This window comes from Mesoplodon mirus, assembly GCF_964341445.2.
Source record: "Mesoplodon mirus genome assembly, chromosome: 2".
Lineage (NCBI taxonomy): Eukaryota > Metazoa > Chordata > Mammalia > Artiodactyla > Ziphiidae > Mesoplodon > Mesoplodon mirus.
The window spans coordinates 137625827-137652075 of NC_138977.1; the positions used below are offsets into that span (position 1 = coordinate 137625827).

General features: G+C 38.5%; 1 protein-coding gene across 1 annotated transcript in view; it reads right to left on the minus strand.

Moving 5' to 3' along the window:
• SLC25A31 (solute carrier family 25 member 31) overlaps window positions 1–24480 on the minus strand; it is a gene marked incomplete at its 5' end in the record, with an annotated part of 31714 nt that extends 7234 nt beyond the window's left edge. The window contains 4 exon segments of the mRNA XM_082607592.1: window positions 708–825; window positions 9541–9651; window positions 9655–9668; window positions 24237–24480. Of these exon segments, the coding sequence (XP_082463718.1) occupies window positions 708–825; window positions 9541–9651; window positions 9655–9668; window positions 24237–24480 (487 nt within the window).
• Window positions 24481–26249: the final 1769 nt, after the last annotated feature.

The following is a 26249-nucleotide window of genomic DNA, read 5'->3' on the forward strand; positions in this document are numbered from 1 at the left end:
TACATCATTGTGAATGTCAGATCATCAGAGATATACGGTAATTAAAAGAAAAAAAGCCACATAAAAAGGATCAGCAGTAAGAGAGTGATTTCTTAAGAGCAGTATTAGAAACTAGAATCCAGATTAATGCTTTCAAAATTGTGAAAGAAAATAATTTTAAATCCAGAATTTTACATATGGCCAAACATTAAGAGGGTGAAACATAGACATTTTCAGATATGCAAGATCTCAATTTATCTCCTATTCAACCTTCTCAGAAAGCTATCAAAGAACATATCTACCAAAACAAGGGTATAACAAAAACACAGAAACATGTGATAAATAAGTAAGGACAGAGGAAAAGGGAATCTCTAGGATGAGAGTTATACACCTAATGTAGAGAGGAGCCACAGTCAAGACAGGAAACTAAGTGCATGAAGGGATCTAGGAGATGGCTCTCTAAACAAACAAACAAACAAACAAACTGGAAATAAGTTATAAACAGTCTCTGTGCTTACTCTTTTTGTTACTACAGTATTGGCCTTCCCCTTCTCTCTTTTAAGAGAAAAGAAAAAAGTAGTAATCTTTAGGCTCTATAACTTTATCATTTGGTTGTGAATAAAATTTTTAGATGGAATACAACACTTGTTATAAGCATAACTAAAATAGATAATACAATGTTCAAAAACACAAAGAAGAAAGAGTTAGTATTTCTAAAAATCCCATATCTTTTCCAATATCAACACCTAATCGGGTTCGGGCAAAATCTAGCGGATATACTACACATAAGGATGTTGCCCCAGCAGCTCCACCAGAAGCCAGGTTTGCCAAAAACCACCTCCAGGACTGAAATATATTAATTAAAACATGGTTATTAAACTATAGAATCTGATTTTTAAACATCCTTGTTTTTATAAGGTTAAAAAGCCAGATTTACAAACTGCTTTTATAAAGTGAACACCTATAATAACGCATATATTATCATGCAAAATACTTCCCTTCATGTCCATGCAGCCTTTATTTCTTACCAGGCGGTCTGGGAGATACAGCTTAGATGCTGACATACTGAAATTCCAAGATATTTTAATGTCCTCCAGCAAAAGTAGCCCAAGTTAGCAAAAGAGGCCACATAAGATATTCTGCTCTTTCGACTGTATAAAGTTTTTTGTTAATAATATATTTTAGTTATGACTAAAATGTTAGTCATCTGTGGAGGCTTTAGTGGTTCCCCTTCTTGGCGGCAGTGGAGAGGGACAGTAATACATCATAATGCCACAATTTCACTTTGTAGTTTTAGTAGAAATAAATTTAAGTAGCTCAAAAATATAGATTATGTTCAAATGCCAACATGTAAATTGGCAGAAATCAATTATAATGTGGTTGAGTGGCATGTAAAACCTTATTGATCTACTAGCTCATGTGGGCTGTTGAAGTTCTTTTTGATAAACATTTGAAATGTGCCCTGCTTAAGTCCAATAAACTGCTTTTCAACATCTAGAGCTCACTGGAGAAGAAAGGAATATTTGAATTGGAACTGTCATAGAAAATCTAGGGTACAAGGCCACAGTAACCATTCTAGCTAGTCAAGCTCAGTTTCTCACTTCTCTAGCTCTTATTTCTAACAATTTTAAGTCTCAGATGCTTTGGAACTCTCAATTTTCTCTTGGCCTGGAATGCCCTTCTTGTTTTTAAATTTTCTTCCTATCTTTTTAAAACAAAAAGTTATCAAGTTATGCTCTAACTCAAATTCTATTTCTTCCACGAATTCTCTGATTCCCATAAAAACCCACCCAAAACTGCATGTAATCATACCCTCTCCCCATAAATACTTCATCTCTCAGAGAATTAAAGGTGAATCATGTGATCAATATGTAAAATGTGTCAACATGTTCCAGATTCTCATTTTTTAAATAGTATTTACAATCACTTTCTACTTTAACTTGATAATTATTTGTGTACCTGTCTTGTCTTATCTTCTACTGACTATAAATTTCTTCAGGCCAGAATTATTATTTTTATTTTTACTTGTTGAGATACATTTACACACCATACAGCTCACCCACGTCAAGTATTCAGTTCAATGGACTGTTTGCATATTCACAGAGCCGTGCGACCATTACCAGTTTCAGAACATTTTCTTCACCCCGAAAGGAACCCTGTACCCACCAGCAGTCACTCCCCATCTTCCCAATCCCCCTGAGCCCTACATAACCATTAAGCTACTTTCTGTCTCTACAGATTTGTCTATTCTGGACATTTCCTATACATGAAATAACACAATATGTAGTCTTTTGTGACTGCCTTCTTTCATATAACATGTTTACAAGGTTCATCCGTGTTGTACCATGTGTTAGCACTTCATTCCGTTTCACTGGCAAATAATATTTCACAACCACATTTTATTTATCCATTCATCAGTTCATGGACATTTAGGTTGTCTACATTTTTTTGAGGCCTAGATTCTTAATTCATTTGCTTATTTCAGAAAGCAAGTCATGGGGCCTTGTCCAGAGTAAGAGTAATGCATTCAATAAATATTTGTTTAATGAAGGGTACTCAGACTCCCATTGTGCCTTTTAAGTGAAACTCATAAGTTCTACTGTATTGGTAGCCACGGTTCATAATCACACAGAGATTAGACCAGAAGGTTGAATCTCACCCCAGGGCAGCTAATCCATAGTCCAGAAGATGATCTGTAACCTGGTAGAAAAAGTAGAACTGGGCCATAGTTTAAGTCTTAGGAATTTGACTCCAGAATTTCTATGCCAGTTACCAGTAAGGACAGAAATGGAAAAGATATTAAATAATTTTTTTAGGTTTCAGTCTACTTTGAGACTGTTGAAACCTATAGATACTTTTCCAATAAAAATCACATATATATAAACATATACTTTTAGTGTAAGTTATTCCTCAAGCATGCATGGATCTCAGGGAAAGAACCTCTCACCATCTGAAAGGTTAGAAGGAATCACTATGATATTAACACTGAACTTAAAAGAAACAAAGAAAATATAGGTAAGTAAAAAAGGGCAATAATGAGAAAACACAGAGCAAACACACACAAAAAGCAGATCATTAGAGACAGAGATAGACTAAGTGACCTGGGAGACAAAGATAAAGAATACAGTTTGATCCCTAGAGCTGTCTTTGGTTCAAATTCCAGTGCCAGTGTATCATTGCAAGAAACACCCATTTTTCTTGAAGTAATTTAAGTCTCTGTTTCTTACAAGCAAATAAACCAAACCAAATATGATATGCAGCACAAAGATTTATAAAGTACATCTTAAATTCTATTTAACCTTTTTTTTCCTTCCTAGATAAGAGAAAGAAAACAGATCCATGACTTTCTGGGTGAATGATCATATAATTTATTATTCAAATGAGGACCCCTCTGCTAGTGAAAGTGGGGCCTATGAAAAAGCAGGCAGGCACAACATGTATAAATAGTATGGCCAAACTACTAATGGAAGGAAGGAAGGGCAGAAGGGGGAGGGTGGAAGGGAGGAAGGAGAGGGAGATAAGAAGTAAGAATCTATGCTGAATGATAATCCTGCAAGTGTTTGTGTAACAAGTCTGTCCCTCCACAATTAAGCCTGAAAATAAAACAGACCCAGGAGAGGTTGTATATCAGCATAAATGAGTTTTTAATTATAAGTTAGTAATTTCAGATACTACTATACTGTAAAAGGAGAGGGCATCAAAAAGAGTCAGGCAAGGAGAGGAGAACAAAAGAGTCTAGGGGGTTTGGAGGAAAATAATCCTGTTTATTTTCAACTGTTGACAGATGATAAACAGACTTGATGCCTCCAAGAACAAATACCCTGAGACCAAAGTTCTTTCTAACAGTTTGTCTGGGCATGGAAGACAGCTGGAAGTTCTAGTCTTCTCTGCTGAGGGTTGTGCTGGTAGCTGCTAAGGAGTGGCAGAGGCATATTTTATGCCCAGTTCAGCTAAGACTCATCTAGTCTAGTCACCTCAGCTGAGAGAGGAATAGAGTGCAATAGAAAGAACTAAATTTGGGAGTTAGAAAGACATGAACACATGACTAGGGTAAGTGCTTTAAGCTCTGTCTTGCTTTCCTTATCTGTACATTTGGGATGAAAATAACTACCTCAAAGGATGAGGTAAAAATTCAGTGAAACAGTATATAGTAGGCACACACCTCCCTACCATGGTTATTTTTTTTAAACCTTTTACTTTGAGATAATTGCAGATTCACATGCATCCTAATACATATGGAGTTTATAAACTTTTCAACCAATTTCCCCCAATGGTAATATCTAGCATAACTATAGCAGAGGAAATTAACACTGATAAAAATCTACCTGATTCATATTTCACCAGTTACACACACTTATTTGTGTGTATATTTAGTTCTATGCCATTTTATCATGTGTGCAGATTCATGTAACCACCAATCACCACGGTGAACAGTTCCATGATAAAGACCCCTCATTGCTACCCTTTTATAGCCACCTCCTTCTCTCCTAGCAACCACTATTATAATTTCCATCTCTATAATCTTCTCACCTTACTAATGCTATATACATGAAATCAGAAAGCAAATATAATTTTTGAGATTGGCTTCTTTTCACTTAGCATTCAAAGTTTCTGTAGGTATCAAAAGTCTGTTTTTAAAACTGTGGTAAAATATACGTAAAATTTACTGTTTTAGCCATGTTTAAGTATATAATTCAGCAGCATTAAGTACAATACTGTATAAGCAGCATTATTATCTATTTCCAGAACTTTTCATCATGCTAAATATAAACTGTGTGTCTATTAAATAATCTCCCTCCCCCCCAGCTCCTGGTAACCTCTATTCTACTTTCTGTCTCTATGAACTTGCCTTTTCTAGCTCCCTAAGGGGATTATACAGTATTTGTTTTATCAAAGGGTTGTTCCTCTTTATTGTTGAGTAATCTTCCATGGTGTGATGTACCATAGTTTGTTTAAGCATTCACCTGTTGAAGGAAATCTGGGTTATTCCCAAATTTTTGTCTATAATGAAACAATCTTCTATGAACATTGTATACATTGCTTTTTTTGTGAACAGAAGTTTTTATTCTCTGGGATAAGTGCCCTAGAGTTGGACTGTATGATAAGCATATGTTTAGTTTGTAAGAAACTGTCATACTCTTTTCTAGAGTGGCAGTATCATTTTACATTCCCACCAGCAATGTAAGAATGATTCAGCTTCTCTGAATCCGTGCCAACATCTGGTGTTGTCACCATTTTAGCCATTCTGGTAAGTGTGCAGAGATACCTCACTGTGGTAGATCAACCACTTTTAAATCACATACACTGTATTTGTTTTTTCTACCTTCTCTGCTTCTTTTAAGGCCAGGTAAGAAACCAAAAATATTGACTTTTCTTTTTCAGTTCTTTATTTTCCCCCCACTTTTCTTGGCAGGGAGTTGGGGGCAGAGATAGGATACAATTTTGATGTCCAAGGGGAGAAATAAAAGGGTCACTGGTATCCAGATTTAGTAAATAATATATATTTAAACATTACACTATTACTTGTGACTGATACCTTTACATTCTAAACAAGATAGCATGCTCTTTATAGGTATACTAAAAATGTTTTTACCTCAGGCTCTACTAATTTGAAATTTATTACAGAATTTTAGCACGGATCAAAGTTAACTTCAAAACTTTTAGAGCCATGTTATTTACACTGTTAGGGATAGATGTTAGTAACATAAATTTTCTGGTTAATTCTGGAGTTAATTGCTCCATTTGGCTTAGTCTTATAGGAATTATCTTTTGGGGGAGATGGGGTGGAAAATGTTCAATAAAGAGTTAACTCAGCAGGCCTGTGTTGCCCAAACCCTATACACACTGAAAAGATCTTCAGGACCACCCTTGCTCAAACTCAAAGGTTCCTTTGAGATAACCGTCTGAGCCCTTGGAATATCCTACCTAATTAGAGTGTCTTTATATGCCTGAAGCTTTGGGTAACACCAGATGGTTTATACTAACCTTGATTTATGGTGAACACCCCTTTGTATGCTTTGGGCTAAACTATATCAGTATGACCTCTTGAGTGGGTGGGGGCAGTGGCTGGAGACTGAGTAGCTAAGGTCAGTCACATTACACATGCCTATGAAACTGACTCCCCAAAAAGCCTGGCCATCATGGCTCAAGTGAGCAACCCTATTTGGCAACACATTATATGTGTTGTCATACATTATTGCTGGGAGAATTAAGTGCTGTCCAGGTGAATCTACGAGGAGAGGACAGCTAGAAGCTTGCACCTAGTTTCTCCTGGATTTTGTCCTATGTGCCTTTTCCCTTTGTTGATTTTAATCTATATCCTTTTGTTGTAATAAACCATGAGTATAACAGCTTTTCTGAGTTCTCTGAGGCCTAGTGAATCGCTGAATGTGAAGATGGTCTTGAGGACCCTCTGACATAGGTTCTTAGTCAAGAGAAGTTCCAACTATTAGAATTGTTATGTAAAGATGACAGAAACATTTTTCTGAGTGCCTACCATAAAAGCACAGCACTGGGACTTCCCTGGTGGCGCAGTGGTTAAGAATCTGCCTGCCAATGCAGGGGACACAGGTTCGAGCCCTGGTCCGGGAAGATCCCACATGCCACGGAGCAACTAAGCCCGTGCACCACAACTACTAAGCCTGTGCTCTAGAGCCCGTGTGCCACAACTACTGAAGCCCGCGCACCTAGAGCCTATGCTCCGCAACGAGAACCCACCGCAATGAGAAGCCTGCGCACCGCAATGAAGAGTAGCCCCCACTCACGGCAACTAGAGAAAGCCCACACGCAGCAACAAAGACCCAACACATCCAAAAATAAATAAATATTAAAAAAAATACCAATTACTTAAAAAAAAGCACAGCACTACTGTAAGCACTTTATGTGCCTTTACATGTTTAGTCTCATCTAAACCTCATGAGGTAGGTATTCTTATGTCCAATTTTCAGATGAGGAAACTAAAGATCAGAGAGGTGATATTCAAAAATTCACACAGCTAAATAAGCTGAGTGCCAGGACCTAAATCCAGATCTTCTGAATCTAAGCGTAAAGAATTTTCTTTGTTACCTTTATACCTCCAACTACATGATAGCGCAAAGCACTCAATAAAGGAAATAAGGGGTCTAAAAGGAAATTAATGGAAATAGCAACAAAGAAATGTTCCATAAATAGTTGCTTTTAAAGAATCTGCTAGGACAGCTTGGTTGGTTGGCTGGAGGAAGAGAAAAAGACAAAGGATGAGGGGGTAGAGAGACTTTATAAGGGCAGGTGAGGGGAAGATCTTGACAGTAATGTAGGTGGTCTAGTGTATACGGAGGTAACAAAACAAATAGAGACCAGGACAAATGACACATAGTTCATACGAGTAGGAAATTTTGAAAATGAGATTTTATAACCAAGGGAGTGATTACTTGAAAAGAAAAAGCACCTTTGTGATTAAAAAAAGAGAATTCTCTAACTTTTTTAAAATTAATTTTTATTGGAATATAGTTGCTTTACAAGAGAATTCTCTAAGTTGAATTTATCATTTTCCTGTGTTTGACTTGATCTTCCTACACACTTTAATTTCAGCCAAATAGAGCCTCAGTCATAAAGAAGAAACAATTTGCTTCTTTAGGAAATAAATTACTTCAGTATTAGGAAATACACATTTGTTGACTGCTTTTTTTGCTTATCAAAACCAGATTAAATGCTGAATTTTTCTAGTGCAGCAGAATAGGAATTATAAAATGTAAATTACATTAAAATTAATATTTATTCAGAGAAATATTGCATTGAGACAAAACATCTCTTAGTTATTAAAACTGTGTTAAGAGGTTTAGAGAAACTGGTAAAAGTTAATACAATTCTATGTTTTCCATATGTCATTTCTATAACTTAATACATATTATAGTATGATAACAGTTACTATGTTTTTTCTCAGGTATTACTAATCTTTTTTTAAAGGTATTTATTTATTTATTATTTTTATTTATTTACTTTGGTGCGCTGGGTCTTTGCTGCGGTGCATGGACTCTTTGTTGCGGTGTGCAGGCTTCTCTAGTTGTGGCGCACGGGCTCTAGAGCACATGAGCTCAGTAGCTGCAGCTCGTGGACTTCTCTAGTTTTGGTGCACGGGCTCCAGAGTGCGTGGGCTCAGCAGCTGCAGTGCATGGGCTCCAGAGCAGGCGGGCTCAGTAGTTGTGGCATGTGGGCTTCTCTCTAGTTGTGTTGCATGGGCTCAGTTGCCCTGTGGCATGTGGGATCTTAGTTCCCCAACCAGGCATCGAACCCATGTCCCCAACATTGGAAGGCAGATTCTTAACCACTGGACCACCAGGGAAGTCCCTAACAGTTACTATGCTTTAACTATTATTTTTTTCCACCATTTGAGCACCTCCTCTCCAAATAAAACCCCACAGGTAATGAATGGATAAAGAAGGTGTGGTACATATATAAAATGGAATACTATTCAGTCATAAAAAAGAAAGAAATAATGCCATTTGCAGGAAGATGGACTAGAGATCATCATACTAAGTGAAATAAATCAGAAAGAGAAAGACAAATACCATATGATATCACTTGTATGTGGAATCTAAAATATGACAGAAATGGACCTATCTATGAAACAGAAACAGACTCACAAACATAGAGAACGGACTTGTGGTTGCCAAGGGGGATGGGTGTGGGGGAGGAAGGTGGGAGAGGCTGGGGTTAGCAGATGTAAGCTGTTTTATAGAAAACAGATAAACAACAAGGTCCTACTGTATAGCACAGGGAACTACATTCAATATCCTGGAATAACCATAATGGAAAAGTATATAAAAAAGAATGTATATATATACATATATGTATAACTGAATTGCTTTGTCATACAGCAGAAATTAACCAACACTGTATTGATAAATCAACTATACTTCAACTGAAAAAAAACCCTCAAGTAAGACAAATCCAACTACTTCTTAAAAAATTTTAGAGATATTAAAATATAATTACCTGTTTTTCCTAAAAATAAAACTACCATATGACCCAGCAATTCTACTCCTGGGTGTATACCCAAAAAAACACAAAAACACTAACTCTAAAAGATACATGCACCCCAATGTTCACAGCAGCATTATTTACAATTGCCAAGGTATGGAAGCAATCTAAGTGTCCATCAACAGATGAATGGATAAAGAAGATGTGGTATATATAAACAATGGAATACTATTGTGCTATAAAAAAGAATGAAATTTTGCCATCTGCAGTAACATGGATGGACTTTGAGGGCATTATGCTAAGTGAAATAAGTCAGAGAAAGACAAATACTGTATGATATCACTTATATGTGGAATCTATAAAATAAAACAAACTAATGAATAAAACAAAAAAGAAGCAACTCACAGATATAGAGAACAAACTAGTGGTTACCAGTGGGGAGAAGGAAGGGGGAAGGGCAGACAGGGGTGGCAGAAAAAAGGGATTACTATGAGACAATATGAAATCATGTGTGTAAAACTTTTGAAAATTGCAAAGTACTATATAATTTAAAGAATCTTTCATTCAATTAAAAAATAACAAAATAAAATAAACAAGAATTACCTGTTTTTCTTTATTAACTCCAGACATGAACAGTTGTTTGTACTTGTCTTTGAAAGCAAAGTTTAGAGCTTGTGTTGGAAAATACCGGATAACATTTGCCAAATTGCCACGTCAATAACTGAAGAAACCTACAAAAGAAAATATACTAAATATAAACTTATATTTTATTATTATTAAATAATGTGCATAGCTTTAACAAACTTAGCTGTTTGAACTATCTAAAACATCTTTTCTCATGAGAAAAAAAATAAAGTTTACATGTGTCTCCAACTGAAGAAAAAAGGCAGTGTTAATTCCACGTACCCCATTTCAATTTTGTTAATTTCCAATAGGAAGCCGTGAATGCCTAAAAACCTATGGAAAGCATTACCAGTTGAATATAGGGGTCTTTAGTAGTAGAAAAACAGAGCTTACTAGTGTTTGTCAGAGAAGCTAGTAATCCTTAGCCTCATTTCCAAATCATAAAATACAATTCCTATGGTAACAAGGCTGTTGGAACAAAACTGTTTTGTGTCTACACTCCTGAGAATGAGAAAGGGATAAAAGAATCTTATCTTTATATTTTAAAATCTAGCCAAAAAAGAATCAATTTACAATTCAAGGCAGTCTCCAGAGGCTTGATGGAGAGATAGTAGGAAACTTTCAAGGTCAATAATCTTCCCACTTCAAATCTCCATGGAATGACCAAACTTTATAATTCAGTCACTGTGTTACCCTGATAATTCAGAACTGCCTTTATAATCCATAGCTGCCCTGGAATACAACAGGCTAGCCCTTCATGACCCATAGTTGTTTTTACAGATGGTTTGACCCTGCTACTCTGAATAGGATACCTTTAGTCCCAGCTGGGAGAATAGGATACCCAGAATCAGTCTTCTAAAGATAAAAATACAAATGAAGATAATCTCAGTTGACTGGGCCCAGTGCTCAGAAACTAAAAGTTAGATTAGATAAACACACAAAGGGAAATATATTTATTTGTTAAATAACTATACTTTGTGGGAAAAAACACTGAATATTGGTGATCCCAAGCTAAATATAAAGCAGTTGCACAAAGACAATTAAGAAGTTTATAAATAGCCAAGAAATCTCAGTCCTCACAGCTGATTCAGTTACAAGGCATTCAGTTGTAGGCAGAAATTACAAATTCTGTACTAAGAAAGGTCAACAATTTTTCTTTAATGGAAGCAAAATAAAAATCTTAAAACATGAGAAATATAAGCAAATTATAAAGGAATATTTCTTGCTAGTTATGGCCACATTGAATTACTGAGGGAAGCTGGTGAATCTAACGTTTGGAGGTATTTTTAGAGATTTTTAAGTTCTTCATAGTTAATAAAAAACATTTAATAACATAGCTAAGCATTTTTATTTTCTGAGGTCAGACCTGTGGAAGAGAAATGTTGAAAATAAAATGTGACGGTGTAAATGATACTGAAGAATAAGATTTGATTTTCTAGACCATGTTTTATAGGAACACAACAACAGACTACTTGCAGAGGATCTTTTTTTTTTTTTACCAGTTTATTTTTTTTCTGCTCTATAACAAATTTAATCAGTTATACATATACATATGTTCCCATATCCCCTCCCTTTTGCGTCTCCCTCCCACCCTCCCTATCCCACCCATCCAGGCGGTCACAAAGCACCGAGCTGATCTCCCTGTGCTATGCGGCTGCTTCCCACTAGCTATCTATCTTACGTTTGGTAGTGTATATGTGTCCATGCCTCTCTTTTGCTTTCTCACAGCTTACCCTTCCCCCTCCCCATATCCTCAAGTCCATTCTCTAGTAGGTCTGTGTCTTTATTCCTCTCTTACCCCTATGTTCTTCATGACATTTTTTTCCCTTAAATTCCATATATATGTGTCAGCATACAGTATTTGTCTTTCTCTTTCTGACTTACTTCACTCTGTATGACAGACTCTAGGTCCATCCACCTCATTACAAATAGCTCAATTTCGTTTCTTTTTATGGCTGAGTAATATTCCATTGTATATATGTGCCACATCTTCTTTATCCATTCATCCAGTGATGGACACTTAGGTTGTTTCCATCTCCGGGCTATTGTAAATAGGGCTGCTATGAACATTTTGGTACATGACTCTTTTTGAATTATGGTTTTCTCAGGGTATATGCCCAGTAGTGGGATTGCTGGGTCATATGGTAGTTCTATTTGTAGTTTTTTAAGGAACCTCCATACCGTTCTCCATAGTGGCTGTACCAATTCACATTCCCACCAGCAGTGCAAGAGTGTTCCCTTTTTTCCACACCCTCTCCAGCATTTATTGTTTCTAGATTTTTTGATGATGGCCATTCTGACTAGTGTGAGATGATATCCCACTGTAGTTTTGATTTGCATTTCTCTAATGAATAAAGATGTTGAGCATCCTTTCATGTGTTTGTTGGCAGTCTGTATATCTTCTGTGGAGAAATGTCTATTTAGGTCTTCTGCCCATTTTTGGATTGGGTTGTTTTTTTGTTATTGAGCTGCATGAGCTGCTTATAAATTTTGGAGATTAATCCTTTGTCAGTTGCTTCATTGGCAAATATTTTCTCCCATTCTGAGGGTTGTCTTTTGGTCTTGTTCGTGGTTTCCTTTGCTATGCAAAAGCTTTTAAGTTTCATTAGGTCCCATGTGTTTATTTTTGTCTTTATTTCCATTTCTCTAGGAGGTGGGTCAAAAAGGATCTTGCTGTGATTTATACCATAGAGTGTTCTGCCTATGTTTTCCTCTAAGAGTTTGATAGTGTCTGGCCTTACATTTAGGTCTTTAATCCATTTTGAGCTTATTTTTGTGTATGGTGTTAGGGAGTGATCCAATCTCATACTTTTACATGTCCCTGTCCAGTTTTCCCAGCACCACTTATTGAAGAGACTGTCCTTTCTCCACTGTACATTCCTGCCTCCTTTATCAAAGATAAGGTGACCATATGTCCGTGGGTTTATCTCTGAGCTTTCTATCCTGTTCCATTGATCTATCTTTCTGTTTTTGTGCCAGTACCATACTGTCTTGATTACTGTAGCTTTGTAGTATAGTCTGAAGTCAGGGAGCCTGATTCCTCCAGCTCCATTTTTCGTTCTCAAGATTGCTTTGGCTATTCGGGGTCTTTTGTGTTTCCACACAAATTGTGAAATTTTGTGTTCTAGTTCTGTGAAAAATGCCAGTGGTAGTTTGATAGGGATTGCATTGAATCTGTGGATCGCTTTTGGTAGTAGAGTCATTTTCATAATGTTGATTCTTCGATTCCAAGAACATGGTACATCTCTCCATCTATTGTATCATCTTTAACTTCTTTCATCAGTGTCTTATAATTTTCTGCATACAGGTCTTTTGTCTCCTTAGGTAGGTTTATTCCTAGATATTTTATTCTTTTTGTTGCAATGGTAAATGGGAGTGTTTCCTTGATTTCACTTTCAGATTTTTCATCATTAGTATATAGGAATACCAGAGATTTCTGTGCATTAATTTTGTATCCTGCAACTTGACCAAATTCATTGATTAGCTCTAGTAGTTTTCTGGTAGCATCTTTAGGATTCTCTATGTATAGTATCATGTCAGCTGCAAACAGTGACAGCTTTACTTCTTCTTTTCCAATTTGGTTTCCTTTTATTTCCTTTTCTTCTCTGATTGCTGTGGCTAAAACTTCCAAAACTATGTTGAATAAGAGTGGTGAGAGTGGGCAACCTTGTCTTGTTCCTGATCTTAGTGGAAATGGTTTCAGTGTTTCACCATTGAGGACGATGCGGGCTGTGGGTTTGTCATATATGGCCTTTATTATGTTGAGAAAAGTTCCCTCTATGCCTACTTTATGCAGGGTTTTTACCAAAAATGGGTGTTGAATTTTGTCGAAAGCTTTCTCTGCATCTATTGAGATGATCATATGGTTTTTCTCCTTCAATTTGTTAATATGGTGTATCACGTTGATTGATTTGCGTATATTGAAGAATCCTTGCATTCCTGGAATAAACCCCACTTGATCATGGTGTATGATCCTTTTAATGTGCTGTTGGAGTCTGTTTGCTAGTATTTTGTTGAGGATTTTTGCATCTATGTTCATCAGTGATATTGGCCTGTAGTTTTCTTTCTTTTGTGACATCCTTGCCTGGTTTTCGTATCAAGGTGATTGTGGCCTCGTAGAATGAGTTTGGGAGTGTTCCTCCCTCTGCTATATTTTGGAAGAGTTTGAGAAGGATAGGTGTTAGCTCTTCTCTAAATGCTTGATAGAATTCGCCTGTGAAGCCATCTGGTCCTGGGCTTTTGTTTGTTGGAAGATTTTTTATCACAGTTTCAATTTCAGTGCTTGTGATTGGTCTGTTCATATTTTCTATTTCTTCCTGATTCAGTCTTGGCAGGTTGTGCATTTCTAAGAATTTGTCCATTTCTTCCAGGTTGTCCATTTTATTGGCATAGAGTTGCTTGTAGTAATCTCTCACGATCTTTTGTATTTCTGCAGTGTCAGTTGTTACTTCTCCTTTTTCATTTCTAATTCTATTGATTTCAGTCTTCTCCCTTTTTTTCTTGATGAGTCTGGCTAATGGTTGATCAATTTTGTTTATCTTCTCAAAGAACCAGCTTTTAGTTGTATTGATCTTTGCGATCGTTTCCTTCATTTCTTTTTCATTTATTTCTGATCTGATTTTTATGATTTCTTTCCTTCTGCTAACTTTGGGATGTTTTTGCTCTTCTTTCTCTAATTGCTTTAGGTGCAAGGTTAGGTTGTTTATTCAAGATGTTTCCTGTTTCTTAAGGTGGGATTGTATTGCTATAAACTTCCCTCTTAGAACTGCTTTTGCTGCATCCCATAGGTTTTGGGTCGTCGTGTCTCCATTGTCATTTGTTTCTAGGTATTTTTTAATTTCCTCTTTGATTTCTTCAGTGATCCCTTCGTTATTAAGTAGTGTATTGTTTAGCCTCCATGTGTTTGTATTTTTTACAGATCTTTTCCTGTAATTGATATCTAGTCTCATAGCATTGTGGTCGGAAAAGATACTTGATACAATTTCAATTTTCTTAAATTTACCAGTTTAAGATTTGTGCTTGATTTGTGACCCAAGATATGATCTATCCTGGAGAATGTTCCATGAGCACTTGAGAAAAATGTGTATTCTCTTGTTTTTGGATAGAATGTCTTATAAATATCAACTAAGTCCATCTTGTTTAATGTATCATTTAAAGCTTGTGTTTCCGTATTTATTTTCATTTTGGATGATCTGTCCATTGGTGAAAGTGGGGTGTTAAAGTCCCCTACTATGAAAGTGTTACTGTTGATTTCCCCTTTTATGGCTGTTAGTATTTGCCTTATGTATTGAGGTGCTCCTATGTTGGGTGCATAAATATTTACAATTGTTATATCTTCTTCTTGGATCGATCCCTTGATCATTATGTAGTGTCCTTCTTTGTCTCTTCTAGTAGTCTTTAATTTAAAGTCTATTTTGTCTGATATGAGAATTGCTACTCCAGCTTTCTTTTGGTTTCCATTTGCATGGAATATCTTTTTCCATCCCCTTACTTTCAGTCTGTATGTGTCTCTAGGTCTGAAGTGGGTCTCTTGTCGACAGCATATATATGGGTCTTGTTTTTGTATCCATTCAGCCAATCTGTGTCTTTTGGTGGGAGCATTTAGTCCATTTACATTTAAGGTAATTATTGATATGTATGTTCCTATTCCCATTTTAATTGTTTTGGGTTCGTTATTGTACGTCTTTTCCTTCTGCTGTGTTTCTTGCCTAGAGAAGTTCCTTTAGCATTTGTTGTAAAGCTGGTTTGGTGGTGCTGAACTCTGTCAGCTTTTGCTTGTCTGTAAACGTTTTAATTTCTCCATCAAATCTGAATGAGATCCTTGCTGGGTAGAGTAATCTTGGTTTCAGGTTTTTCTCCTTCATCACTTTAATTATGTCCTGCCACTCCCTTTTGGCTTGTAGAGTTTCTGCTGAGAGATCAGCTGTTATCCTGATGGGGATTCCCTTGCGTGTTATTTGTTGTTTTTCCCTTGCTGCTTTTAATATGATTTCTTTGTGTTTAATTTTTGACAGTTTGATTAATATGTGTCTTGGCGTATTTCTCCTTGGGTTTATTCTGTATGGGACTCTCTGTGCCTCCTGGACTTGATTAACTATTTCCTTTCCCATATTAGGGAAGTTTTCAACTATAATCTCTTCAAATATTTTCTCAGTCCCTTTCTTTTTCTCTTCTTCTTCTGGAACCCCTATAATTTGAATGTTGGTGCGTTTAATGTTGTCCCAGAGGTCTCTGAGACTGTCCTCTGTTCTTTTCATTCTTTTTTCTTTATTTTGCTCTGCAGCAGTTATTTCCACTATTTTATCTTCCACCTCACTTATCCGTTCTTCTGCCTCAGTTATTCTGCTATTGATCCCATCTAGAGTATTTTTCATTTCATTTATTGTGTTTTTAATCAATGCTTGATTCACCTTTAGTTCTTCTAGGTCCTTGTTAACTGTTTCTTGCATTTTGTCTATTCTATTTCCAAGATTTTGGATCTTGGCAATAGAATCTTGGATCATCTTTACTATCATTATTCTGAATTCTTTTTCAGATAGACTGCCTAGTACCTCTTCATTTGTTAGGTCTAGTGGGTTTTTATCTTGCTCCTTCTCCTGCTGTGTGTTTTTCTGTCTTCTCATTTTGCTTATGTTACTGTTTGGGGTCTCCCTTTTGCAGTCTGCAGGTTCGTAGTTCCCGTTGTTTTTGGTGTCTGTCCCCAGTGGCTAAGGTTGGTTTAGTGGGTTGTGTAGGCTTCCTGGTGGAGGGGACTAGTGCCTGTGTTCTGGTGGATGAGGCTGGATCTTGTCTTTCTGGTGAGCAGGTCCACATCTGGTGGTGTGTTTCGGGGTGTCTGCGGACTTTTTATGATTTTAGGCAGCCTCTCTGCTAATGGGTGGGGTTGTGTTCCTGTCTTGCTAGTTGTTTGGCATAGGGTGTCCAGCACTGTAGCTTGCTGGTCGTTGAGTGAAGCTGGGTGTTGGTGTTGAGATGGAGATCTCTGGAAGATTTTCGCCGTTTGATATTATGTGGAGCTGGGAGGTCTCTTGTGGACCAGTGTCCTGAAGTTGGCTCTCCCACCTCAGAGGCACAGCACTGACTCCTGGCTCCCCAATTTCGGATGATTTGTTGTCTATTCATGTATTCCACAGATGCAGGGTACATCAAGTTGATTGTGGAGCTTTAATCCGCTGCTTCTGTGGCTGCTGGGAGAGATTTCCCTTTCTCGTCTTTGTTCTCACAGCTCCCGGGTCTCAGCTTTGGATTTGGCCCCGCCTCTGCGTGTAGGTCGCCGGAAGGCGTCTGTTCTTCGCTCAGACAGGACAGGGTTAAAGGAGCAGCCGCTTTGGGGACTCTGGCTCGCTCAGGCCGGGGGGCAGGGAGGGGCACGGAGTGCAGGGCGAGCCTGCAGCGGCAGAAGCCGGCGTGAGGCGCGCCGTACGTTCTCCCAGGGAAGCCTTCCCTGGAACCCGGGACCCCGGCAATGATGGGCTGCACAGGCTCCCCGAAGGGCGGCGTGGACAGTGACCTGCGCTCGCACACAGGCCTCTTGGCGGCGGCAGCAGCAGCCCCACCGTCCCACACCCGTCTCTGGGGTCCGCGCTTTTAGCCCGGCTCGCGCCCGTCTCTGGAGCTCCTTTAAGCAGCGCTCTTAATCCCCTCTCCTAGCGCACCAGGAAACCAAGAGGGAAGAAAAAGTCTCTTGCCTCTTCGGCTGCTCCAGAGTTTTCCCGGGCTCCCTCCCGGGTAGCTGTGGCGCATTAGCCCCCTTCAGGCTGAGTTCTCGCCGCCAGCCCCAGTCCTCTCCCTGCTTTGTGACCGAAGCCCAAGCCTCAGCTTCCAGCACCGCCCGCCCCAGCAGGCAAGCAGACAAGCCTCTCGGGCTGGTGAGTGCCGGTCGGCACCGATCCTCTGTGCGGGAATCTCTCCGCTTTGCCCTACCCAGGTACGTGGGGAGTTTCTTGCCTTTTGGGAGGTCTGAGGTCTTCTGCCAGCGTTCAGTAGGTGGTCTGTAGGAGTTGTTCCACGTGTATTTCTGGTGTATCTGTGGGGAGGAAGGTGATCTCCGCATTTTACTCCTCCGCCATCTTCCCCGGAAGTTCGCAGAGGATCTTAAAAGGATAAAGAAGAACATACTGGCTAAAGAACTGCCAATCTGATCAAATGGGATTTAAGTTGAAATCATCATTTGTTTTAAAAAAAAACCCAAAGTAATAAACTGAGTTTTAAAAAGTGTCATGTATCACGAATTCTAATACATGTATCACGTATTAGAATTCCCATTTTATACATGGCTCTTATTTATTAATAGTCATTTTTGAAATGGTTGATTCAGCTAGATGGTATTGAGATATTACAGGTTTCAGATTATGAGTTATTAGTTATAATTATATAATTATGATTATAGTACTGAATTAATATTTATTTCACAAAAGAGTGTCATATAAATATAAGAATAGTATAAAGGTTTGTAACTTTGGCTAATGTACTGAATATAAATGGAAGATTCTGATGACAAAGACATCTGCATATTAACGAGACCATGACAGAGTGACAGATTTAATGACTAAAGGGGTTTGCTAGCATTGACAGAAGAATGTATTCCTTTTAGCAAAATTGTATTTGCATGAAAAAACCTAGAGGATTCATCAAAACAATTGTCAATGTCTCAGTGAAAAATCTAGAAATAAAAAAATCCCTAGCAGTATAACAGTGGCAGCTCTTAATGAGTTATATATGAAAAAGTATCTCACACACATAAAATACTTTTGCATGTATTTCTCAGGATTCATGGATTCCCTGGAGCTACAGATATCAGGTTAAAAACCCCTGCTTTAGCCTCTTTTTCCACAGATCATACTTAAAAAACTTATTCCCTTCTTTGCATCTCACTGCTGTACCATGCTTTTAGGAGTTCCAATGTCCTTAGTAAGAGTACAAAGAGGAGGAACCTCAAAGTGGAACTCTGAATGCATCTTCTATAGAAATATTATTTCTGGGGGCCAGGTTTCAAGGTTTTACTCAAATGTACTTTAAGTACACTGTGTACTATGTAGGTTCTTTAGATAGATTACAAAAATCTATATGTAATGCAAATTTATCCCAAATACATTCATTTACAAATGAACATGAGGAATACATGTTTCTAAATTTAGGAATGTATTCAAAATGATTAAAGAGTTAAAATTTATTGAGCACTAACTATGCAATAGACACATGGCTGAGTATTTTACAGGCATTATCTTGTTTAACCGTCGCAACTTCCATATGAGGTAGGTAATATTATTATACCTTGTATAGAACTGAGAAAACTGAGGTTGAGAGAGGTTAAATAAAAACTGTTCAAGGTTACAAGGTAAGGGAAAGGTTGGGACTTAACTTCAGAATTTTCTAGATCTATCTGACTCCAGACCTAGAGCTATTAAATCTCTATTGCCTCTAGGTAAAAATCCATTTTGGATAAAAACAGTAGTGGTCAGAATAAAACAAGGGAAAAGCAAGTGTGATGCAAATGTAGCAGTATTTGACTCTAGTCACACAGAACAAAAGGAGAGTTTCCTAATATATAATCACAAAATTGACAGAGACAAACATAGGGGCTGTGGTATATTTCTCTGCTAATAGCAGAACATCTAAGTTTTTTTTTTACTTAATTGTTAAGTAAAAATAATCTCTTCAAAATTTAAGGGTGAGAAAAACCTACTCTGAACTTAATTCTGAGAAAATAATTAAGAATTAATACAGAACTGATGGGAAAATGGGAAAAAGTTACTGGGCCATTTACTGGTCCACTTACTAGCCAAGAATGGAAATGCTAGGCATGTTTGGGTATACAGTTGACCCTTGAACAACGTAAGGGTTAGGGATGCTGATTATCCATGCAGTCAAAAATCCAAGTAATAACTTGTAGTTAGCTCTCCCTATATGTGGTTCTTCCATATCCACGGTTCTGCAACCATGGATTCAACCAACCAGGGATCAGGTACTGTAGTATTTGCTACTGGGGGAAAAAAAATTCATGTGTAAGCGGACCCACACAGTTCAAACCCTTGTTGTTCAAGGGTCAACTGTATATTCTAGACTAGCAGGCTCCAACATGCTTTGACAGTCTGCCTATCAGTTAAAAAATGTAATCATGACTCTCAAATATGTACATACTTAAAAATGTAAATAATATACCTTTGCTACTATACTACCCTGTTACATACATTTGTAAAACATATCCAAAAGAGAAATTAAAGAATGAGATAAAGATTCTTCATTTACACAGCACTGTAAATCAACTATACTCCAATAAAAATTAAAAAAAAAAGATTCATTTAAAAACCTTTTATTTGGTACCAAGTGCATAGGAACAAAGTTCTTGGTCTTATGGAGCTTACATTTTGAGAAAGACAGACAATGAACAAATAAATATGTCAAGTGGCCACAAGAAAAAAATAGTATATGTAGTTGGAGAATGAGGAAGGGCTATTTAGATAGGATGGTCAGGGAAAACTTTTAGATATTAGGGCACAACTGAGCATTTGTTTTAATAGTTAAAAAACAGTATTTTCAGATATCTTTCTAATCATGATGTTTTCATACTATCATCTGCTATTATCTCAAGGCACCCTTAGGGTGAGGTTCATTCTTAAAAATAGTGTATGTGAATCTATATTTCAAATAGTATTCCTGACAATTTCAAATATTCAAATAGTCTTCTTATCTATATAAATCCATTTAACTGAGCCAACATAAACTATAATATGTTCAGTATACAATGATTGAGTAAGGGTACCTGTTATCCCCTTTACCCTGTGTAACTCCTACTCTTTTTTTCAGGATACCTTAGCATCCTGTGATATATAACTGACATTTGGCCAACCATAGGTGCCAGTGCCAATTCATTTACTAAATATCAGTAAAGTTTATATTCCCATTTTATTTAGATAACACATATACCTAACATTTTCTTTCCATACCCCAAAATATCTTCTTCAAGATATAAAAACCTCCCTGCTTTAGCCTTCAGGAAAATATATTTGGAAAAGTTCAGATTAAAGACAGCTGATGAATTCATGGCCAGGAATACCTAAAAGAGAAAAGAGTACTGGTAGGGTCTTAAAAATGAGGTTTAGAAATAGTATCTTTAAAAGCCTATGTTACAATATATTAAATAAAACAATTATATTAATTAAAATATATTTACCGATGCATAGCTTGCTCAGTGAAAAAAAAAATCACAGCACAGACACCAAAATGTTAACTGTGGTGATGTTAGCAGTGCTTTAAAAAAACTTTTTGTTTCTCTATGTTTTTCAATTTTCTATAGTAAACATGCATTATTTGTGTAATACAGGTTTAAAAAGTACTAAATAAAAGTACACATACAAAGTTGGAAGGTCATAATACCAACTAAAGAATAGAATAATTTTTTTAAAAAGCATTAGTCAGGGGCTTCCCTGGTGGCACAGTGGTTGAGAGTCCGCCTGCCGATGCAGGGGACACGGGTTCGTGCCCCGGTCCGAGAAGATCCCACATGCCACAGAGTGGCTGGGCCCGTGAGTCATGGCCACTGAGCCTGCGCGTCCGGAGCCTGTGCTCCACAACGGGAGAGGCCTCAACAGTGAGAGGCCCGCGTTCAGCAAAAAAAAAAAAAAAAAAAAAAAAAAAAGCATTAGTCAGGATAAATCCATAAGCTTTCATAAGCCAAGGAAAGCTTATAAAAAGTATCAAAGACACCCAAGGAAATGTTTAAAGCTATGTTCAGAGGAAGAATGAAAAGCTCTCTCCTTGAGGTGTAAAGAAAGAGATAAGGTAAGAAGATAGTGAGAGAGCATCTTGTTGTACCTTCTGAATTCATTGTCTCTTATGCTTATTCCACATTGCCTAAAGAAAGGAAGAGTTATCAGTAAAACTCGAGCAAACAGGAAAAACAAGAGAAACTTCAGAACACTGAGACTGCAATGTATTTGACTTTCACAAAAGAGACAGAAGGTAAATTCCAGAAAATAACAGCCTCAGAATATGATTGCCTAGGAAAGTTCCATAATGATTTAGCACAGTGATTCTCAGCGCTACCAGGTTCAAGTCTTCTATACATAATAAATATTTTACAATGCTTCCTTTACTATCTAGAAATAGAATTCAAAGACAATGACCTCTTCACTAGTTCTAAAAAAAATCAATATAATGCCCTTTCTGCTATATACAAAGAAAAAATAAGAGTTTATAATAAAACATATATATTACTTAGTAAATTGGTGAGGCGTGATCACACCATAGACTTAACAGTCCGATGCTTGCTTCTATTTATAATCAATCAGTTGTGCTTAAGACACACGTTGACATTTGGAAAATATATATATATTTATATTTAATAAATATATCTATACAATCATCATGAATTCAATAGTTTAAAATGCAGATGGGCTTCCCTGGTGGCACAGTGGTTGAGAGTCCACCTGCTGATGCAGGGGACACGGGTTCGTGCCCCGGTCCGGGAAGATCCCACATGCCGCGGACTGGCTAGGCCCGTGAGCCATGGCCGCTGAGCCAGCGTGTCCGGAGCCTGTGCTCTGCGACGGGAGAGGCCACAGCAGTGAGAGGCTCGCGTACCGCAAAAAAAAAAAAAAAAATGCAGATGATATAAGTGGTGACCAAATATCACACACAGGACTGCTAACATGAGTTTTCACAATGATGAATAACTCTCAGTAAAATTCTGAATAAAACAAAGTACAATCTTTCCTCTACTTACAAGACAGCTGCATTACTGGAATCACTGTGTACTAGAATTCTGCCCCAGGCAGTTTGTGTTTATAGGTAAATAAGAGTTAGTTTCTAGGCTTAGATAATCATAAACAGGTTTTACTGCTACGTGAATGTCCAGTGGGAGATCTGAGTCATGAGGTTGCAGGGCAAGTCTTTGTTGTGTAGGACTGGCCGTGTACAGCAGCAGCAGCGGGATGTTTAGCAGCCCTGGATTTTGCCTTTCATATCATTGCAGTTAAGGATTATTCCCCTCTATCCTTGTGTTAAACAAAAAATTCCTTACGAGTTTCCAAAAATGCCCCTAGATGGCAATATTATCCCTGTTGTGTATTACTAATCTTCTAGCATAGCATATACCATGGTGTACTCATAACAAGGCCTTGTATATACTAGAAAACATTTTCTTAAAATTCTGCTTAAAGAAAGCTGGAACCAGAATACTATTCATAATGGTCTCAATTTACAAGAGCCATACGGAATAAATTTAGGTTTAAATACTACAAAAAACTTTAAAATATAAAACGATTTAGCACTGGTCAGCACAATCTATCCAGAATATTTAACTTTACCTGACTGAATATTTAAAGCAGATTAGCAAATAATAAAGAGGCTCCTACTTCTCTGAAGAGACATGGGAAGCTTGCTCTGATAAAATAAATGGGAGTGAGAGGATGTGAACCACTCACTTACCATTAAAGATCTAAACTCAGCTCCCAGATGGGCACTTTAAATCCACAGTTTAGATGATGCCTTAACAGTCTACCCTCAACCTGAAATACTCTGCTTGCGCGATCCTAGCTCCCTGACCAGGGACTGAACCCGTGCCCCCTGCAGTGGAAGTGAGGAGTCCTAACCAATAGACCACCAGGGAGTTCCCAGGAATCCTTTTTTATGGGAGGAAGAGTAACCTGCCCTAGACTTAGGAGTGAAAGAAAGGACTGCACTGGAGTTGAAGCCACTACACTTCTTGTTCAGAATACACAATAAATAGACCTCTTTCCTTTTTAGAGTTCATATAGAGGTTTCAATTGAATCCAACTATATCAGAAAATTTCTGATCAATTTATCCTCTTATCCACTTAGCTAACTTAAGGAGCCATTCAGTAAGAGGAGGGCACTGAATGATTAATAAAGCATTTTCATTATCTATTCCTTGAAATCATTTCAGTATTAATGGAAAAAAACTCCACAAGGGACCAAAATATCAAAACTTTAAGTAAAAACAGAGCCTGACGCAAAAAAATAAAAATTAATACTGATCCCGTCTTTACTTAAAATTTTTATATATTGCTCATCATGGGTTTTTCGCATTAATTTCGATTTTTAAAAATACTGCATTAAAATGTTATTTGTTTCTACTACTGAGGTTTTTTTTTTGGCGTCCCCCTAAAATTTGGGCAGATGTGAGTGCCTCCTTGGTCTCAGCCCTGGTCTTCAGTAGTTCTTGAGAATAAACAGAACCTCTTTTCACTGAATACATACTAGATACTGAGAGGCCCCAATGCTTCCATATTTGGAATATTTCTCTTAAACGTATTATTTCAACAAATATTTAAGCAACTTAAAGCACCTATTAACATACAGCCAAGGGCCTGATGGCATCTACCCCAATACGGGGAGGTCAACCATTTTCCTCCTGAGCCAGACACAGGTGCACAGAGGTGCAGAGCCTCCTGCGAAGGGAAAAATTAGAGAAAGAGAAGGTGGTGGTCTCCCTTGCCCCAGGACTGGTCACGTGTAGGCCTTCTTGGCCCTGGGAAAGCAGAGCCTCTTAGACCGGTTAAGAAATTGAATTATCGAAGGCAAAGAAAACAAACTCATCACCGACAAACATGGCCGTGGCGCCCGCAAGCGTCCCCGCCCGGCCCACCCACCCGCTTTTCTGGCAAGCTGACCTGGCGCGGGGAGAGACTGGTGTGGCGGCCTCGTGTACACACCCTGCTCACGGGGAATCCGGACCAGGCAGTCCACGAGGCCTTTGTACTGGGCCTCCGGGCTGATCTGCTTGGACGACGCCTGCACCTGCAACAGCAGCTTTACCCGCTCAATGGGCGCCACCTTCGTCTTGGATACAGCCGCCGCCACCCTGCCCGCCAGCAGGTCCTTCCTGAAGGACGCGGCGTCAAAGAGCTGCTTCTCCACCTTCTTCTCCAGCTTCTTCTTCGGAGGTACACGCTGCATGGTGGGACGATGGACGTGAAATCGGGCAGCAGAAGCTCAAAACGAAAGCGGGAGAGACGGACGAAGGGAAGCCAAAAACTGCTTCAGCGTCGTCCCGACTGGAAAGCGGCACTCAGCACGCCGGGAAACCAGTGCGCCGGGGTCGCGGAGTTGCGCAGGCGCCTCCAACCGCCTTCCGCCACCCGGCGCCGGCCACGTGACTCCCGACACGTGGCTACTCCGCGTGGTGCAAGTCTCTAAAAGTGTCTTGGCAAGTGTTGGTGTGGGGCTGTCCGTGCGGCAGGCAGGGCTAGGAGGCCAGTGGGTTCTGACCCAGGAAGGTGCGGGAACGGTCGCGGGAGAACCAGTTCTGTATAAGGAAATTTAGTAGCCCAAACCAGGACAGAGCAGTAAACCAACTGTGTGGGATTAACCGAGTTTAGTTTTAGTTCCCAGGGTAACCCTTAGGCCAGGTACTAGGACGCCACCTGTTAAGAACCCTGCGGCAGAGCAGGGGGTGAGCAGCGGGCCATCCAGTGAAACTTCATCTGCCGCTCCCCATCGATGGCCTTACTGCCTGAACCATCCCCAGCTTCCCTGTCCTTGGAAAAATTGTCTTGCACGAAACTGGGCCTTGGTACCAAAAGGGTTGAGGACCGCTGCCTTACACCTTCTGTTAGAAATTGCTTTAATTTCTGCTCGTCTAATTTAGCAGGGGTCGTTTGTCTAGTCACTGTCTGGTTTTACTGACTGCACCCCGTAACACAAGATGTTCCTCTTTCTCCTGTATTTTATTTAAATTGGTAATTCTGTATAGAGCAGTGGTGCTCAAGCCAGACTGCACACTCAGAGGTGGGGAGTGGGGGAGTGTTTAGTCTAACTGATGATTGGCTTAGGTCCTGACTGTTAAATCAGGATATCTAGAAGTGAGCCCTGGTGTCTGTATTTGAATTTGAATTCCCCAGGTAATTCTTTTTTTTTTTAGATTTTTTTATTTTAAGCCTTGTATTTTCTTTTCTTCCTTTTTTAGAAATAATTAATTAATTAAATTTTGGCTGCGTTGGGTCTTCATTGCTGCCCCTGGGCTTCCTCTTGTTGTGGAGCATGGGCTCTAGGCACCTGGGCTTCAGTAGTTGTGGCTCACAGGCTCTCGAGCACAGGCTCAGTAGTTGTGGTACACAGGCTTAGTTGCTCCACGGCACGTGGGATCTTCCCAGACCAGGGCTTGAACCTGTGTTCCCCTGCATTGGCAGGCGGATTCTTAACCACTGCGCCACCAGGGAAGTCCTCCCCAGGTAATTCTAATGTGCAGGGTTGAGAATCAATGACCTGTTCGAGAACAGTGGTTCACAAACTTTGATTTTAGGATCTCTTTTCACTCTTCTTGGAAGACCACAAAGAAGCTTCTGTTTTGGTGATAGTGTTGACATTAACCATTTCAGAAATTGAAACAGAAAAATTTAAAAATCAACTCATTTAAAGTAACAATAGTAAACCCCTACGTAAGAAACATTTTAAAATAAAAAATAACTATTTTCAAACAAAAAAAAACGTAGTGGGAACAGCCTTGTTTTATATTTTTGAAAGTCTTTTTAAATGTCTGGCTTAATAAAAGACAGCTGGATTTACATAGCTGCTTTTGCACTCCATTTGCTGCAATATCACACAACATGTAGCTGGTGGAGAACTCCACTGTATGCTAATGAGTGAAAGAGGCAAATAATGTCTTAGTATTATTAATAAAAGAATATATTCCTGATTCCTCTTTACAGCTTGTTTGATGGTTTCTA